This window comes from Trichoderma citrinoviride (assembly GCF_003025115.1).
Source record: "Trichoderma citrinoviride strain TUCIM 6016 unplaced genomic scaffold BBK36scaffold_4, whole genome shotgun sequence".
NCBI lineage: Eukaryota > Fungi > Ascomycota > Sordariomycetes > Hypocreales > Hypocreaceae > Trichoderma > Trichoderma citrinoviride.
Window position 1 is genome coordinate 866,672 of NW_020194712.1, and position 15,959 is coordinate 882,630.

Here is a 15,959-nt window from a genome sequence, read left to right on the forward strand (position 1 = left end):
TGCTGCAACCGCTGCTCCAGCATGGTATAGCCGAGCGGCTGCCCGGTGAGCGACCCCAACCCGAGCTGCATCCCGCTCTGCAGCTCCAAGGACCGCAGTTTCCACTGTTACCAGCCCAACGCGAGCCGCTGCTTGAACAAGACGCTCTTCGCGAACTGTACCTCGTACTCCTTCCCGCCGTCGCCCACGTCGTCCGCCATCGCGAACGCGACGCGCACCACGAGGACGCGCGCGAACGGCAGCATGAACGACTCCTACCACGAGTCCCCGTGGACGCCCTACTACAAGGAGAGGTCGAGCAGGACCTTCTCCCCGCGGCTCCCCACGAGGCGGTCCGCAAGAGGGACGACGTCGCGGACAGCGGCGAGGAGAAGAAGACGTGGAAGGTCCAGCTCAAGAACAAGGCCACCGACGAGTGGGTCGTCTGCCAGGACCTGTTTGTCGACAAGGTGCAGAGCGAGCTGCTCTACCTCGGCGAGACGTATCTGCAGATCTGGGAGAGGAGAAGAGTGCCCGGCAGCAGCAAAGCTGGCAAGGGAAAGGGGGCAGCATAGGTTAGACAAGGGATAGAATATGTACAATGTATAACACCACACCATATAATCCCGCCCATAGAATGCTGGGCGTCGTATATCAAACTCGGAGAGAGAGAGAGGGAGTAGCCCCCAAGGCGCGAGAGCGGTTGATTTCAACAGGAAATGACATACTCGCGGGCTCAACATAAGCCAGGCGCAAGAGCAGCCATCCTCATTTTATTGCCCTTCTTGTCTCTATTTTTTTTGTGCTTTTTATTATTTTTTTTCTGTTTCGTTAGGCACCCCTTCCGCCGCCAGAATGTGCCTTTGCCGTTAACAAACCATCAAGCTATAATACATTATCCACGTAACATGAAGTAACAATGAAATCGCGAAACCCGTCCCCTCCCCCTTTCCGCCCACCATATTCCAGGTCGAGCAAAAGAAAAAGAGGGGAAAAATAATAATAGATCAGTTTGTCTCCCAGTTGTACATCCCAAGTAAGAATTTTTTCCCCAACATCCGCGTCCAGGCACTCGTCCGCAACGAGAAACTACCTAGTCCGCAACCGTCCAACCAAAGAAATAGACTGGAAGAACCAGAGGAACTTACGGAACATCAGATAAAAAGACAGAAACTCCAAAAAACTTGAGGACGAAAACTGAAAGGACAAAACCACGGGTTCTGCAAACATACCCAAGCGCTCTTGCCCGGTAGTGTACAAGGGGGAAATGGGAGGAAAAACTTCCATCATAGCTGATAAACGAGGACGAAACAGGGGCACATTATGGCGGTAAGAGGACAAGGCTTGTGCGGACCTTGATGATTCCAACTTTGTCCCCCTTGATTATTCGTAGTTCTGCTGCTTCGAAACATTGGTTGTGTGACGCTTCTCGTTGTGGTGTTGACTGGCCTTTTCACGGCGTTGTTCGTCGATTGCGGTTCGTTGCTGGATGCTGGAATCGTGCGACTTGAACTCGAGGCGGGTGTTGGCCGGGAAGTTGAGGACCTGCTTCATAATTTCGCTAAGGTGGCAAACGACAAGTTAGTCGGCTAGATAGGTCAAAGCAGTGATTCAGGATTGAGGCTAAGACATACCGAATCTTGAGCACGCGACCGCCGTCAGTTCGGGTCCAGATGCTCAAGATATCCTCGCCGTTGCGCATGCTCAGGACGGCACCACACACGTCCTCTCCGGCATCGCCGAACTGATCGCCAATCAGAGAAAGCAGCAGGTCCTCCCAGTACCGATCCGCTACGCCCTTCTTGAGGCGAACAACCCACTTGCCCCCCTTCCGATTGACCTCATCCTCCCATATTGGCCGAATGTCCTTCTTGAACAGGTGGTAGTCGGACACGACGGGCAGGCTTGACGGCCGCTTGAGGTGGGAATAGACCTGCCAAAACTCCTCCGCCGACCGCACCGTAGCGATGCCGTGCAGTGTATTCTCGTATTCGATGAAGCCGTGCGCCTTCGAGATCGGGGGTCTGTACCAGAACGACCATGCGTCTTTCAGCAGGTGTCTCTGGGCGGCTCCGGGCGGCGGCCCCGTGGCCTTGGACTCGGAAATGGGCGCCATGTTGGGCGGTCTGGCTACGGGCTTCGCCGCGTCCTTGGAAGCGGTCTGCTTGGCGACGGCGGAGCCCATGGCGGTCTCAAAGGGGTTCCCGCCCGACTTTGGTGTTTTGGCAGACCCAAACGAGCCAAAGGATGCGAAAGCCCCCGACCCCAGACCAAAGGCGCTAGACGCTCCCCCCGTCGGAGACATCAGCGCGCTCCCGGGGGTGCTGTTGAAGGGATTCGATTTGCCATGCGACGACTTGACCGTGGCACTGCGGGAGCCGGGATCACCTCCCCCCAAGCCGCTTGCCCCATTGGAAGGCGTAGTGAGGGAGAGCTTCGACGAGCTAGGCAACGGAAAGTCAGTCACACGAGGTTGCGCTATAGAGGCGACGCATGGGAGCAAGTCATACTTGGTTCGGCGAGTCCATAGATTCTCCATTAAGCCTTGTTTCGGGGGTTGCGTCTTGGTGGTTGCTCGGTGCTTGGGATGCGGGGAGTAGAGGGACGCCTCGCTCGGGAAAGGATTTTCGAGGGTCGGACGGAGATCGGAGGGCGTGTGTTTGCTGAATGCGTCGGCGTCGTTGGTGAGGATGCTATTCTGTTCGATGCGCGCTTCTCGGAACGTGGGGAGGAGACAAGAGAGGAAGGGAAAAATTGTAAGTGTGCGAGGCGGGAGGGAGCGAGAGGAGGAGAGGGCCCAAGGAAAAAGATGGCGATGAGAAACGGCGATGGAGGGGTTTCGAAGCGGCGGTCGCGGGACGGCGATGATATTCGACTCGAGACAGAAAGAGTACGGAATGCAGGTAGCTGGCAGGTGAGGGCGGATGGTGCGCGATGTGTCGAAGAAGCTGGTGGTCGGCGGTCGGGGCGAATTATGAAGTTGACGTTGTGGACGGTTGGGGTGCTTGAGGTGGAAGAATTCTGCGTGACATCGACACCAGTTGGTGAAATTTACGACTTGCTAGCAGGTACATTGCCGGCCGTACCAAACGAGCGGTTACGGGTTACGGTTAGCGGCGTCTGATCGAAGCCCTCCCTGGGGCTCTTGGGGGAGGCATTTGGGGGAGGCCGGCCATTCTGGAAGGCCGCCTGAATATCCACCTTCAGGCCTCTGCAGCCGGAACCGACAGCGCGTCAGACGCCTGTAGAATTTTCTGTCAGAAGGCGTGCGGGCAGTTGAGTGTTATGACATGGATATGTATGGGTCAAACGCAACATGAATTCAACTTCAAGCTCTGCTGATACGAGAGCGGAATAGTAAGAGAGCACTGATCCATCCATATATCTACACTGACACACCCGCGTATAGCCAAGGGCGTCAGGGAAACCGAGTACGCGTGTTTGAAGATTGTTTGAATCTGTATACTAATCCTGTCATATCCGAGGTACACGTATCTTCGGAGGCCCTTCCCGTTCGTTGGTCTGACGGTTATAGAGTTGAACCTCAGAGTGAGGAGCACTCATCCGATGGCTGCCCATTGGGCCTGATAGGGCCTCGCCGAGGCATTCAGGTCCGGGCTGTTGGGAATATTCGGGAGCATGTCTTGGCCAATGTTGGCTTTGACTTCCGTGGAGATGCTACATAACAATGCGTAGATCCCGCAGGCTAGGGAGTTCGAGGCATAGTAAGGTGGTATAAGTGCAGCATCAATGTCTCAGCCTCCATACCTCGTCTGCCGGGATTTTTGTTGACTACTGCAGCAGCCTTCCTGGCTGTCGATTGGGTGACGGTCTGGCCTGGGTTTGAAGTGTCTGTGGTACGAGTGCATACACGCAGATCATGTCTCGCATACAGCGTTGGTCGCTCTATCCAACATGTTCCCTCGACCCGTTCCATTGCCCTGTTGTATTACACTGGAAGCACGCGAGTGTCGCTCCTTGGCAACGATCCAGCCCAGAGCTGCCGTCACATCCAGGTGATTAGTAAAGAACGCAAGAGAGCCTCATCATGCAGTCGTTAGCAACTGATGCATCTCTCATGCCAGGCAAGACTTGATGCTCTTCATACGCCCAATCCAAGTCCAGGCCTTCCACTATGGACTAACACGGGCGTCGCCACCGTAAACAGTCCCAAACAAAACAAAGAGCAAGACCCAACCCCCCCAGTGACAGCTCGCGTTACACCAGACTTTCAATGCAGTGTCGAACACCAAGCCAATCATTTTCATCCAATACCGCGGCTTTGGATTCTAGAAGACGCACGACTTTCATCCAATACCACCAAAGAAAAACCCCCACTAACAAAGAGTCGTCGTTCCTTTTCCGAGCTGTGCTACCAGATGCTTATCTAACTAGTATTTTCCTTATCGCCCCTCAATGCGACCGATAACAACCGATAAGCCCAAAAATTTCTGCTGCGCAACAGCTAACATTCGGCTCGAGTCCCTCAGCTAATCAATCAAACCAGCGAATTCCCCAACTTCGCAAAACAACAACATTGAAAAGCTCCCACAATGGCTCCCAACAAGACACGGACAATCAAGAACAAGCACGCAGGCTCCAAGAGCGGCAGCACAGGCGGCGCCTCCGGAAAAGGCGGCCCCAAGCGCTCCTCCACCGATGGCGTCTCCAAGTCCAAGTCCAAGTCCAACAAGCCAAAGGGCCCCGTCGTGTCGCAGCAGGTCAAGGAGAAGAACCGCGCGCTGCTGATGAAGAGGCCCAAGAAGAAGACGTACACGGCGGAAGAGCTGGGGATCCCGACGCTCAACATGATTACGCCCGTGGGCGTCGAGAAGCCCAAGGGCAAGAAGAAGGGCAAGGTGTTTGTGGACGACAAGGTAAGTCGCCTCGCCTCTGGGCGTTCTTGTGAAGGGGGGTGAAGAATTGATTGCTAATGTGAATGGTGATTGTTCAGGAGAGCATGACGACGATTTTGTCCCTCGTTCAAGCTGAAAAGGAAGGCCACATCGAATCGAAGATGATCAAGGCCCGGCAAATGGAGGAAATTCGTGAAGCCAGAAGAATCGAAGCCGAGAAGAAGTCGGCCGAAAAGAAGGCAAAGCTCGAGGACACCAAGGAGTCTCTGCGGAAGAAGCGCAAGAGAAGGAACGACAGCGATGGTGGCGACAACCTGAAGAGCATATCGCAGACGGGCTCGAAAGCCACCAAGGCGTCCAAGAAGAGGGTGTCCTTCGCATGAGGTGGTGGGCTGGAGGAGGGAGAAACGGCAAAGGGAAGAGGAGGCTAATGGAAATGTACATTGCATCGAATTGTTTGCTTTTCCTACGGGCGCATGGAGTTGGGGCATACCATTAATAGCGATACTATGGAGAATATTGCTTGGCATAAGGGGGCTAATCGACCTGGTACTCGGAGGGCCTGTCTGTTGTGGCAAGTAAGGGTGATATACAGGGAAAATTGGACAAGGTAAAGTCCAGCACGAATTGCTCATTGAAGTGAGAATGCGTTGCTCTGGTATACGCCGTTCCTTTGGTGTGTGAGCTCGCCCGAGCAATAATCTTGCTCTCCGTCGTTGCCTTAAATCACGCCCGAGGAGCAATTATAAGGCCAAATCAGAAAGAAGCTGCGTGACGAATCAAAGTTCATATCTAATATCTCAAGTGCCAAAATCATGTTTGGCATACCACAACGCCGTGATGATACTGTGCTCGTGCGTCTGTGTATTGCTGGAACACCGACACGATACATGCCCAGTCCCTCTCCCTCTCCCACCCCGTTCATCCAAAGACGCCTCAGGCGCGTTCCTTTTTTTGTTTTCCACTTCCAAAATTCCTCTTTTCCCTTCCTCTTGTAGGGTCTTTTCTGCTTTGGGGGGGCTTAGTTGCCGGGATGGAAAGGGAAAAAAACAAATTAAGCCCAAAGACGATCGTTGTAGCTGCTAATTACCCTTTCCGATGCAATTCTTCTTGGTTTACTCGGTGGGCTCTCGAGGCTCGCGAGGCTCTCGAGGCTCTCTTTGTTGACCACCACCCCTGCCGCCGCCGCGTCCGCCACGCTTGCCGCCGCCTCGGCCGCCCTTTTCGCCGTCATTCTTGCCCTCCTCCTTCTCGCCGCTGACCAGGTTGGCTACAGCCAGTCGCTGAGAGAGGTCGATCTGCGTTCGGATGGTGTTGGCCAGGTAGCTGACCATGAGAACGTCCTGGATGTGGTTGTTGAAGTCGTGCTCGATCTGAGAAGCGTCGACCTTGGGCGCCAGAGATAGGGCGCTCATGAGATACTGCGCCAGGGCATTGTTGGGCTCGACGTCCTCGTCCAGTACGCCGTTGACCCACTCGCTGACACGGTCCAGAAGGCCAATGGTCTGCTCGATGGATCGGCCCAGGCTCTCAATGTCCGATACCAAGGGCGCAGTCCGTGACTCGACGTCGCGGGCGCTGGCGACGGCCTCGAGGGCACTCTTCTCGGCATCTCCGTACAGCATCTTATGGGGGACCTGGATGAAAAGGCAGCTCTCGGCGGCTCGCTCGGCATTGACGGCCACAGGGGCGCTGATGTAGCATCTCGTCTCAATATCCTTGCCGGGCTCTGTGGAGATGGTGAGGTGGATGGCGGGGTGAGGGAAGGTGCCGGTGTCCGGAGCGGCGAAGAAGTTCTGGATCAAGGCGCTGAAGCTGTTGAGCTCGTGGGAGGTGGTGTACCAGCCGAGCAGGGACTCGCGGGGGGAGGCCTTGAGGACCAGGGCGAGCATGTTCTTCTGGTATTCGACGTCGACCTCGACCTGGTCCTCCTCCTCGGTGTGGGGGATGGCGAAGCACTGGCGGACCTCGACCTCTGTGCCATCTTCGGAGCGGGTGCCTACCAGGGCGCCGATGACCCGGGTGGACTGGGAGTTCTCACGGACATCTCGTCGAACGGCATGATCGAGGATGGAGAGGACAGCCTAGTGACGCATCAGCCCAACGAACTCTGCTTCGTTTCCCCTCTTCTCTGTCTGAGATTTCTCCCTGCATCCCTCCTCATCTCTATATCGGGGGCAGCTGAAGGGGGCCATATCGTGCGTGACAAGGTGGTCTATACCTGAGGCTGGATCTGGACAGTGAGCGGGGCAATGTTCGTCTGGAGCCCGATATTCGTGTGAGCCAGCGGGCGAGCGAGGTGTAAAAACCGTTCGGTAGCGGCAGCCATGCTGGGCGAGAGGAGAATCGACAACGAGGAGGATTGTCGAGCTTTTCTCCCTTGCGATGCGTTATGACAAGGTCGAAGAAGTGGGGGGTGGGAAGGGGAGAGAGAAAAAAACGAGTGGCGCCGGCTGCTCTCGAAAAATGGTTCGGCTCACGCTTTTTTTCTTCGCGATGGTCTCCAATTTCGCCGATTTTGTGATTTGCAGACTTTGGCGGGCGGCCGCTGGGGTTGTGCGCACTAAAATGGGTGCAAGCAGCACTTGCGACGAGGCTGCGTGGCGCAAGCACGTAGCTCACCCCACCATGGTGTGGCTGGTGAGATGGACCCATATATTCATGCAAGGCTGACACTTCTATTCGAACTTTTTTCCCGGCTTGTCTGGGCGTGGAAGCTTGTTTCCTTGCCGGTCTCGTAATTGACTTTATTTGCAGCCAGTTTCACTCGTATTAAACCAAGCGCAATGGCAGGCCCGATACCTAGACGAGGTGGAAGCCACAGGGGCCGCGGCTCAAGAGGCAGAGGCGGAAACAGAGGTGGAAGCAGAGGCGGAAGCAGAGGCGGCAGAGGTCGAGGCAAGCAGTTTAGTCGATGGGGTCCGGACAGGAGATTCGACAATGCTCGCCTGGCTGAAGCCGGTGAAGAAGAAGAGTAGGCAATAATTCTAGGCCCTCTATTGGTCTGCTTACGCCTGTGACTGACGACTCGTGTGCTATATAGGGAGAACGGATCTGGATCTGATGGCTCGGATGCGGAAGACGAAATGCTCCAGAACGTAGCGTCAGACGACGACGACGAACAGGAAGCCCCAGCACGTCCATACATGGCGCTGTTGCAAAAGTTCCAAGCCAACGATACAAGCGCACCAAGTGCCAAGAGAAGGAAGATTGCACACGACGGACCCTCCAACCGAAGTCCAAGTCCCGCGGTACAGCAGCCAGAAGATGCGGAAGAATCCGATTCTAAGCGGGAAGACATTGACGAGGCTGATGAGGAGGAGGAGGAGGGAGAGGATGCCGCAGCGAACCTTGAAGAGGACCCGGGCAACGACTCAGACGACGAGATTGACGCTACGGACCCGTTTGATGCGCACTTTGCCAATCCAGATCCACAAGTCAGCTCGCAAGCCGTTGTCGCGGCGAAGAATGGAGTGTGGACTACGAGTAAAGCCATGATACACTCATGGAGAGCAGTCATCACTTCTCCCGCCACCGATAGCAGTGGTTCAGTGCCGCAGCCAATATCGGGTCTCGGAGGGTTGAAGCTGAAGCAGAAATTGCGCGAACCGGCGAAGCAGAAGATGGGGGATCTTGATGCGGCACAAAAGACGTTCTTGCCCTTGTTGTTCAACTACAAGGATATTCTGTTTTGCGATCGGACCGTGGACAACTCCCATAAAATGCGACAGGCCGTTTGCCTGCATGCGCTCAATCACGTATTCAAGTGAGTATCGATCCACCTAGCTTCACCTTCAGAGACATGGATGCTAACTCTACCTCAGGACTCGAGACAGGGTGATCAACAACAGCTACAAGCTTTCAAAGGCTGGTGACGATGCGGAACTTGAGCTCCGGGACCAGGGCTTCACGAGGCCCAAGGTCCTCTTCCTCTTACCAACTCGAAACTCCTGCGCCAAGATGATGAAGGTTATTCAAGATCTGGTAGAACCCGACCAGCAGGAGAACTTCAAGCGGTTCAACGAGTCTTATGTCGAGAGCGACGAGGCATTCAGCGCGGATCGACCTGCCGACTTCAAAGACCTCTTTGGGGGCAACGACGATGACATGTTCCGCCTCGGCGTCAAGTTTACGCGCAAGACGATCAAATACTTTGCGCAGTTTTACACTTCCGATATCCTCTTTGCCAGTCCTCTGGGTCTTCGCATGGCTATAGGATCCGAGGAAGAGAAGAAGAAGCCCGATTTTGATTTTCTCAGCTCCATTGAGATGGTCATCGTGGACCAAGCGGATGCCCTCCTGATGCAGAACTGGGAACACGTCGAATACATCTTCGAGCACCTCAACCTTCAACCAAAAGACGCCCACGACTGCGACTTCAGCCGAGTTCGCAACTGGTATCTGGAAGACTGGGCCAAGTACTTCCGACAGACGGTCATCTTATCGTCCTTCAATACCCCTGAGTTGGCGGAAATCCAGAGGCTGTACTGCCATAACTGGGCCGGCAGGATCCGGCTGCAGCCAGAATACCCCGGCGTGATCGGACAGCTAGGCGTCAAGGTCAAGCAGACATTTTCCCGGTTCCAGTCGAGTTCTGTGGAGAAGGATCCCGAGGCCAGGTTTGACTACTTCAAGTCTGCCATCATCCCCTCCCTGGTGAAGCGATCCAAAGACTCAAGCGGAACTTTAATCTTCATCCCTTCTTACCTCGACTTCGTCCGCGTGAGGAACTATTTCGCCACTGCCGATGAAGTGAGCAACATCACATTTGGAGTCATATCCGAATACACCGAAATTCGAGAAGCATCTCGCGCGCGATCTCACTTCCTGACTGGCCGACACAAGATCTTGCTGTACACAGAGAGAGCTCACCACTTCCGACGGTATCAGTTCAGTGGCGTGCACAGGGTCATCTTTTACGGGCTGCCGGACAACCCCATCTTCTACAAGGAGGTTGCAGGTGGGTACCTGGCCAAGAGCGAGAGAGACATGAAGATTGAGCCTGGGCAGGGAACGGTGCGGGCCATCTTCTCAAAGTACGATGTGATGAAGTTGGAGAGAATTGCTGGGTCGAAGAGGGTGGGAAAGATGATTCAGGACCGTGGTGATACCTTTGATTTCGTGTAAATAACTTGCATGTGTTTGGCGCAGAGGATAGAGTGGAAATGACCAGCATAACATGATAGTGAGCAGATCGACTTTGTTGCACCTGAGGCTGACAGTTCGTGATGGCGACCTCCCAGCCTTGAATACCCTGAGGCACACGGGCTGTCGTTTGCTTTTGTAGATATATAAATGTACATATAGTACGTTAGTTGTACATGATGCGTCCATCCTTCAAGAATGATATGCCGCATCTCTAGGCCCCTGCTTCTTTTCCTTTCTTTCTTCATGCCATGATCACAGGCCATCCCTTACCCATAACCAACGCCGCTCACCTCTTTGCCCGCTGCCCCGACGACCTCACACTCTCAGGCACAATCCCCTCGGCCATAACATCCGCCGCAGCACCCTCCTTCTCCGCCAACTTGGCCGACTCCGCGCTCTGCGCCGTCTCGCCCGCCGCGCCCTCGCCCTCGGTGCTAAGGATCATGAACCGCTGCACCATATCCTCCAGCTCCTTCTCGTCGCGGAACTTGGTCACCTTTTTGACGTTCTGCAGCGTCACGGGCGTCGACGGCCGCCCCAGCAGCCGGTCTCGCGCCAGCGTCTTGGCCGTCATCATGAACCGGGAGTCCTTCTTCCCGTCAACAAACTCGAGGATGGCGCTCTCGCCCTGGTCGTATGTGTTTTTGGGCTCGGTGCGGACGACGCGGGTGTAGCCTCCCTCGCGCGTGAGATAGCGGTTGCGCAGTTCGCCAAAGAGTTTCGGAAGAAGCAGATTCGGGGTCTAAGCGAACTCTTGAACATCAGTATAACTGGAACCAAGAAGGAGCAGATTCGGACTTCTTTTTTTGGGAAATCATGCTGGTCCAACACTGACGTATAGAATGCCCTGCGCCGACCTCCTGCACGGCTCATTGTTCCTCTTGGCCAGCGTAATCAACTTGTCGGCCAGGCGCTGCGTCTCCTTGGCCTTTGCGTATGTGGTCTGGATGTGCTCATACTGGACGAGCTGCGTGACGAGGCCTCGCAGCAGCGCCTGTCTGGCGGAGGAGTTGCGGCTCAGATGCCGGTACTTGACGGTGCCACCAGCCATTTGCGGCCAGTTGGAGGAGCTGCCTCTGCGACGGAGTGCTGTCGGATGGGGAGATGCGAAGGGCGGGAGGATTCAATTGTTCACGGGGTATTTTCCTCTCGTCTTTCGTCGATATAGATTTTTGGGGGGCCGGTCGCTGTTGTGAAGCCGAGAATGAGCGTTTCTCACGGCTCCGGGCCTTTTGGATGGTGGGCTGCCGTCTGGTTGGCCGTAATTTTTTTTGTAGTTTGTACTTGAAATTTTTGGCGGGCGGCGAATCTCGGGCCCCGTTTTCGAGCCATCGGCTGAGCAGCTACGTCAAAATCAACTCCAACAGCTCCAACATCGTCACTCTTTTCCCGTGTCAAACTCGCGGCGCAGGCAACAAAACACCTGCTGTTTGGCCTGAAATAATCGCAAATTTGCATTTTGAGGCAGCTGCGGAGCTCAATTGCACCATGAGAAGCCGCGCATAGGGGCATACAATTACACGAAGCCGCACTTGTTGAAATAATCTCTCTCTCTTCTCTCTTCATCGAATCCATTCCATTCGCATCGCCTCTCTAGCGACACCATGGGCTTCGCAACCGGCTTCGTAAGTCTGCTCCTTGCATCCGATTATTCATCTCCATGCCACGTCCGCTTTCACCAGCACAATGCTTACATGCTCTACGGTAGACCGGCGGCGTGACGCTCACCCTGTCACTGGCATATCTCTCCGTCCTCGCCCACCAGCGCAGCCGCGAGGCCCAGAGCCAATCGCTGCGCACGCAGACGCTCATGATCCAGCACCTCCTCGACCCCGTCCCTCAGCCGCTCCCCCCGACACGGTCCGAAGTCGCCGCTGCCCAGCGAGAAGCTGCCGTCGAGGTCATTAAGCAACGATGGAACTCGGAGATTGAAAATGCCGTACGCTGGGTGCAGCACACGGACTGGGACGAGGTGCGGGAGAGCATGGAGGCCAGGGCCGCGTACCTTTGGGCCAAGGCGACAGGCCGGTCCGTGGAGGAAGTGGAGAGGGCCAGGCGCGCTCTGGAGCCGGTCAAGAGGACGCAGGCCAAGGCTGGAGGCGAGATTGCTGCTGCTACGAGAGGCGCGTTCAGCCAGGCCAAGGAAACAGTCGATGCTCTTGAGATGACCGCGGAGAACCGGGCTCTGGATGCAAGACTAAGAACGAGGAAAGCCATGGAGGAGACGGCCGCCGAGGCCAAGGAGATTGTGAGCGCAACCGTGGACAAGGGCCGGGAGAAGGCAAAGGAGATCGTGGACAAGGCGAAGAATGCCGTTGGCCTGGCGGGTGAGCAGGTGGCAGAGATGACGGGTAACACAGTCAAGTCACAGCTGGACCCTGTTCAAAAGGCCCTGAATCAACGATACCAGAGGTCCCAAGACACGCGGACACCGGCGGAGATTCTCCAGGAGAGATATATCCCGATGGATAAGCGAGACAACACCATCCTGCGAGGACTGTAAGAGAGCTTGAAAGAGAGGCGGGAGAGTTACACAGCGACATAAGGGGAACAGAAAAAAAAAGGCGTTTTGTAGCAAGGTCTCACGGTAGAACACTTGATGAGGTCGGGAGCATCGATACCTTCATGTATGGCGAGATAGACAATACACTGTACTAGTACTACTGAGTTATTTGGCTGCGACACTGAAGCTGTACAGTTGCTGGTGGGACCTTCAATCAGAACCAGATCAACGATTTAACGAAATGCTAAGACGGAATATGACATCAGCAGCTTGAAATAGCCCGAAACGGACGTGCGGCAAGAGTTGTGCCGCTCCCTGCGCAGAAGCACCAGCTGGAGTGAGCACTTGATCGAGGTGCTACATGTGCCTCGATATCTGGAGCACTCCGAGCAAATGCCGGGTGTCGTCCGGGCCGGGGCTGCGGCTTTGCCTCGTACTCGCACTCGTACGAGCCTTGCCGGATGGTGCAACACGCTACGAGTCCTAGTCGTTTTGGCGGGTGGCATTGAGGGATTGCAGGATGTATCATGTTTGAGGCTGGAGAAGTTGAATTCACTTGGTGTAAATATTTGATGGTACTCTCAGAGGATTGACCATTATAGCCCTCATCGGATCATATATCGAGTCCATGGATCAATCAATTGCGCCGAAACTCCCGTCGTGCATCCGTGCATCAAATAGGCCAGTTCCTTCCACCGTCAGCCAGCCGCCTGGAATAAGCAGGTACGCCCAGAATACGCCTGCAGCAGCGCAGCATTCCATGTCTGGCAACCGCCAACGACCGCTAAAATCTAGCGCATTATTGGAAAACGGCCGCCTCTGATTGGTCACCTGTGCGGCGTCGGCAGCGACATGCAGCGCCATCCGAGGCAGTTGCAACCGACTGCAGTTCCTGCCTCCGCGGAGCCGTCTCAGCGCACACGACAAAAAATCTGACGGCGGCGGGCAAGTGCCAACGTCCCCCGGTTTTCGCCATCGCCTCTCTTCTTCTTCTTCTACTTCTACTTCCCTCTTCTCAAACTCGTCTCTTCTTCTTCTCGCCCTCGATATCCTTTGTCTCGCGTGTTGGTCTGTTTTTCTCTGCCTTTGGCGCTGCCGGTGACTTATTCCCGATTTCTCTTCTCTATTCTGCGCACACCATCGGAAGGCGTCTTCTCGCCGTGTCACCATCCGCCTCTCTCCGGTCCCACCGACCCTCCTCACGACAACTCGTCCAGAGCCACGCCCGAGCGCAATTGACCAGCTCAACATGTCCTTCTCCAGTCTCGTCCAGGAGCTCAGCCTTCGCGATGCTAACAGCGCTCGCCGGCCTGGCCCTGCGCCCTCCGTTTCAACCTCCACCTTCGACGACCGGGCCTCCCACATCTCGCGCACCATGTCTGGATACGCCAGCACTGCGGCCACCAGCGTCAGCATCTCGGGCGATATCGGCAGCCAGCTTCACGGTGGCTACTTCCACCCCCTCGCTCGATCATGGCAGTCTGAGCGCCAACTGACCAAGGTGAGACGAGGTTCTTGCTGAATTGATGCGCTGCCGGTGTCTCATACTAACCCGCTTTGCCCTCCAGTCGATGCTCATCTACCCCATCTTCGTTACTGATGGCGAGGATGACATGATCCACGTGGCTTCCCTCCCCGGTCAATACCAAATCTCCCTCAGCAGACTGGTCGGCTTCCTCGAGCCTCTCGTGCACAAGGGCCTGCGATCCGTCATGCTGTTTGGCGTGCCCCAGAAGCCTGGCACAAAGGACGCTCTGGGCAGCGCAGCCGATGATCCCGAGGGCCCCGTCATCCAGGCTATCCAGCTCATTCGCCGCCGCTTCCCCCAGATCTTCATCTGCGCCGATGTCTGCCTCTGCGAATATACCTCTCACGGACACTGCGGCATCCTCCGCGAAGACAGCAGCCTGAACAACCAGATGTCCGTCGATCGCATCTCTGATGTTGCCATCGCCTATGCAAAGGCCGGAGCCCATTGCGTAGCTCCCTCCGACATGAACGATGGCCGCATCCGTGCTATCAAGCTGAAGCTGATCGAGGAGGGCATTGCGCACAAGACGTTGCTCATGTCGTACTCTGCCAAGTTCTCCGGCTGCCTGTACGGACCTTTCCGGGACGCAGCTGGCTCTGCTCCTGCATTTGGTGATCGCCGATGCTATCAGCTCCCTCCTGGAGGTCGTGGCCTTGCTCGCCGAGCCATTGTCCGCGACATCAGCGAGGGTGCCGACATTATCATGGTAAAGCCTGCTGGCCAGTACCTCGACATTATAAGTGACGCCAAGGAGCTGGGCAAGGATATGCCAGTTGCTGCGTACCAGGTCAGCGGCGAGTACTCCATGATCCACGCCGCTGCCAAAGCCGGAGTCTTTGATCTCAAGGCCATGGCTTTCGAGTCTACCGAGAGCATTCTTCGAGCCGGTGCCACAATTGTCATCAGCTACTTTACTCCCCAGTTTCTCGATTGGCTGGAGAACTAATGCATCATTTTGAAGAATAAAGGGAGACTGCGGGTTAGCATGGGAAAACAAAAAGGGAAAAGAACTGGCGTTTGTGTGTTGGCATGTTGATTTGATGAGACGACTTTTACGCATTTGTCTTTTAGAACTGCTCTTTATACGTCTTTAGAGCGAGGCATGGGTTATTAGCACAAGGGCGAGGTATGACGTTTATTGATGGTTTTTTATAATACAATCTCCTCTTAAAACAAAAGAATGCATCTTGTGGTATGTGATGCTCACGTTGCATAAGATAATGTGGTGATATATCGCTCATTCAACTTTGGATACCTACGAAATACTAACTAGAATACGCCAGGCACAAAGGAGAGCAGGGTGAATTTCTCAACACAAGCAGCAAGGGCGTAGAGTGCCAAGTGAGCAGGATCCTTGTGGATGAAGTACAGCCTGTCCTCCTCCGACTCGAGCTCGAAGATGAAGCCGTGAGTAAGCCCATCCTAGCCCCAACGGTCATTAGCATTGGCCGATGTTTTCCACCCGGTGTTGTGCTTCCCTCTCCTTACTTGACTGTTCTCTTGGTGTTTCTTTTAGGTTGATGGGTAAGAGAAACAGAAAAAAAGAAAAAAAGGACTTACGCTGTGGCCCTCCTGGGACTTGTTGATTCCGCCGGTCAGGGACTTGATGTAGGGCTTCTGGGAGGTGGGGTGGAGACAGGTGTCTTTGAGGGCCATGAGGGTTGAGTTGAACTGTGTTTGGGATGAGTATTCATGAGCTTCTTTTTTTTTTTCCCTTGTTCTTATTCTTGCTCTTCTCCCTTCTGGTATATGTCTACTGATGACGGTGTGGGTGTGGTGTGCAGTTTGGGAATGCTGTAAAGTAGAAGTAAAACACACCTTTTCAATGTCTTCGGCCTTGGCATCTGGCTTGAAGCCGACGAGAACGACGTGAGTGACGGCCATGTTAGCCAGCTGCGATGTACTTATTGAAAGAAGGAAAGGAATTGGAAAAGAAGGGCAA

General features: G+C 54.9%; 9 protein-coding genes across 9 annotated transcripts in view; 5 read left to right on the forward strand and 4 right to left on the reverse strand.

Annotated features, from left to right (window-relative positions):
• BBK36DRAFT_1194697 (hypothetical protein) overlaps positions 1 to 554 on the forward strand; it is a gene marked incomplete at both ends in the record, with an annotated part of 1,667 nt that extends 1,113 nt beyond the window's left edge. Inside the window, one exon of the mRNA XM_024896865.1 lies at positions 84 to 554. Within this exon, the coding sequence (XP_024751352.1) occupies positions 84 to 554 (471 nt within the window). The remainder of the gene's footprint in view (positions 1 to 83) is intronic.
• An 808-nt stretch (positions 555 to 1,362) lies between these two features.
• Positions 1,363 to 2,518, reverse strand: BBK36DRAFT_1139545 (IF4E-domain-containing protein; the record flags this gene model as incomplete). Its single annotated transcript, XM_024893314.1, has 3 exons — positions 1,363 to 1,540; positions 1,614 to 2,423; positions 2,490 to 2,518. The coding sequence occupies 3 exons, from the start codon at positions 2,516 to 2,518 to the stop codon at positions 1,363 to 1,365; spliced, it is 1,017 nt and encodes a 338-aa protein (XP_024751353.1).
• Positions 2,519 to 4,532: 2,014 nt separating this feature from the next.
• BBK36DRAFT_1115209 (hypothetical protein) lies at positions 4,533 to 5,218 on the forward strand (the record flags this gene model as incomplete). Its single annotated transcript, XM_024890109.1, has 2 exons — positions 4,533 to 4,856; positions 4,934 to 5,218. The coding sequence occupies 2 exons, from the start codon at positions 4,533 to 4,535 to the stop codon at positions 5,216 to 5,218; spliced, it is 609 nt and encodes a 202-aa protein (XP_024751354.1).
• A 480-nt stretch (positions 5,219 to 5,698) lies between these two features.
• On the reverse strand, positions 5,699 to 7,357 carry BBK36DRAFT_1134809 (Mov34-domain-containing protein). Its single transcript, XM_024892428.1, has 2 exons — positions 7,057 to 7,357; positions 5,699 to 6,919 (listed from the first exon to the last, which is right to left on the reverse strand). The coding sequence occupies exons 1-2, from the start codon at positions 7,162 to 7,164 to the stop codon at positions 5,951 to 5,953; spliced, it is 1,077 nt and encodes a 358-aa protein (XP_024751355.1). The 5' UTR covers positions 7,165 to 7,357; the 3' UTR covers positions 5,699 to 5,950.
• Positions 7,358 to 7,921: 564 nt separating this feature from the next.
• On the forward strand, positions 7,922 to 9,962 carry BBK36DRAFT_1114111 (DUF1253-domain-containing protein; the record flags this gene model as incomplete). The annotated part of the gene is made up of 2 exons (XM_024889988.1): positions 7,922 to 8,601; positions 8,660 to 9,962. 2 exons carry the CDS (start codon positions 7,922 to 7,924, stop codon positions 9,960 to 9,962), a joined length of 1,983 nt encoding a protein of 660 aa, XP_024751356.1.
• Positions 9,963 to 10,269: 307 nt separating this feature from the next.
• BBK36DRAFT_1115029 (mitochondrial ribosomal protein YmL8) lies at positions 10,270 to 11,034 on the reverse strand (the record flags this gene model as incomplete). Its single annotated transcript, XM_024890091.1, has 2 exons — positions 10,270 to 10,725; positions 10,819 to 11,034. 2 exons carry the CDS (start codon positions 11,032 to 11,034, stop codon positions 10,270 to 10,272), a joined length of 672 nt encoding a protein of 223 aa, XP_024751357.1.
• Positions 11,035 to 11,587: 553 nt separating this feature from the next.
• Positions 11,588 to 12,486, forward strand: BBK36DRAFT_1115234 (hypothetical protein; the record flags this gene model as incomplete). The annotated part of the gene is made up of 2 exons (XM_024890110.1): positions 11,588 to 11,608; positions 11,692 to 12,486. 2 exons carry the CDS (start codon positions 11,588 to 11,590, stop codon positions 12,484 to 12,486), a joined length of 816 nt encoding a protein of 271 aa, XP_024751358.1.
• Positions 12,487 to 13,560: 1,074 nt separating this feature from the next.
• BBK36DRAFT_1134811 (porphobilinogen synthase-like protein) lies at positions 13,561 to 14,978 on the forward strand. The gene is made up of 2 exons (XM_024892429.1): positions 13,561 to 13,985; positions 14,053 to 14,978. Exons 1-2 carry the CDS (start codon positions 13,736 to 13,738, stop codon positions 14,961 to 14,963), a joined length of 1,161 nt encoding a protein of 386 aa, XP_024751359.1. The 5' UTR covers positions 13,561 to 13,735; the 3' UTR covers positions 14,964 to 14,978.
• Positions 14,979 to 15,286: 308 nt separating this feature from the next.
• On the reverse strand, positions 15,287 to 15,901 carry BBK36DRAFT_1114569 (hypothetical protein; the record flags this gene model as incomplete). The annotated part of the gene is made up of 3 exons (XM_024890047.1): positions 15,287 to 15,439; positions 15,578 to 15,688; positions 15,836 to 15,901. 3 exons carry the CDS (start codon positions 15,899 to 15,901, stop codon positions 15,287 to 15,289), a joined length of 330 nt encoding a protein of 109 aa, XP_024751360.1.
• Positions 15,902 to 15,959: the final 58 nt, after the last annotated feature.

What these genes read in the sequence shown, in the direction of transcription:
- BBK36DRAFT_1134809 (XM_024892428.1), bottom strand. Translation starts at nt 7,164, where the DNA reads ATGGCTGCCGCTACCGAACGGTTTTTACACCTCGCTCGCCCGCTGGCT. An exon ending in CTGTCCAGATCCAGCCTCAG is followed by an intron (nt 6,920 to 7,056) that starts GTATAGACCACC and finishes ATGCGTCACTAG; the next exon opens with GCTGTCCTCTCCATCCTCGA.
- BBK36DRAFT_1134811 (XM_024892429.1), top strand. Translation starts at nt 13,736, where the DNA reads ATGTCCTTCTCCAGTCTCGTCCAGGAGCTCAGCCTTCGCGATGCTAAC. An exon ending in GTCTGAGCGCCAACTGACCA is followed by an intron (nt 13,986 to 14,052) that starts AGGTGAGACGAG and finishes GCTTTGCCCTCC; the next exon opens with AGTCGATGCTCATCTACCCC.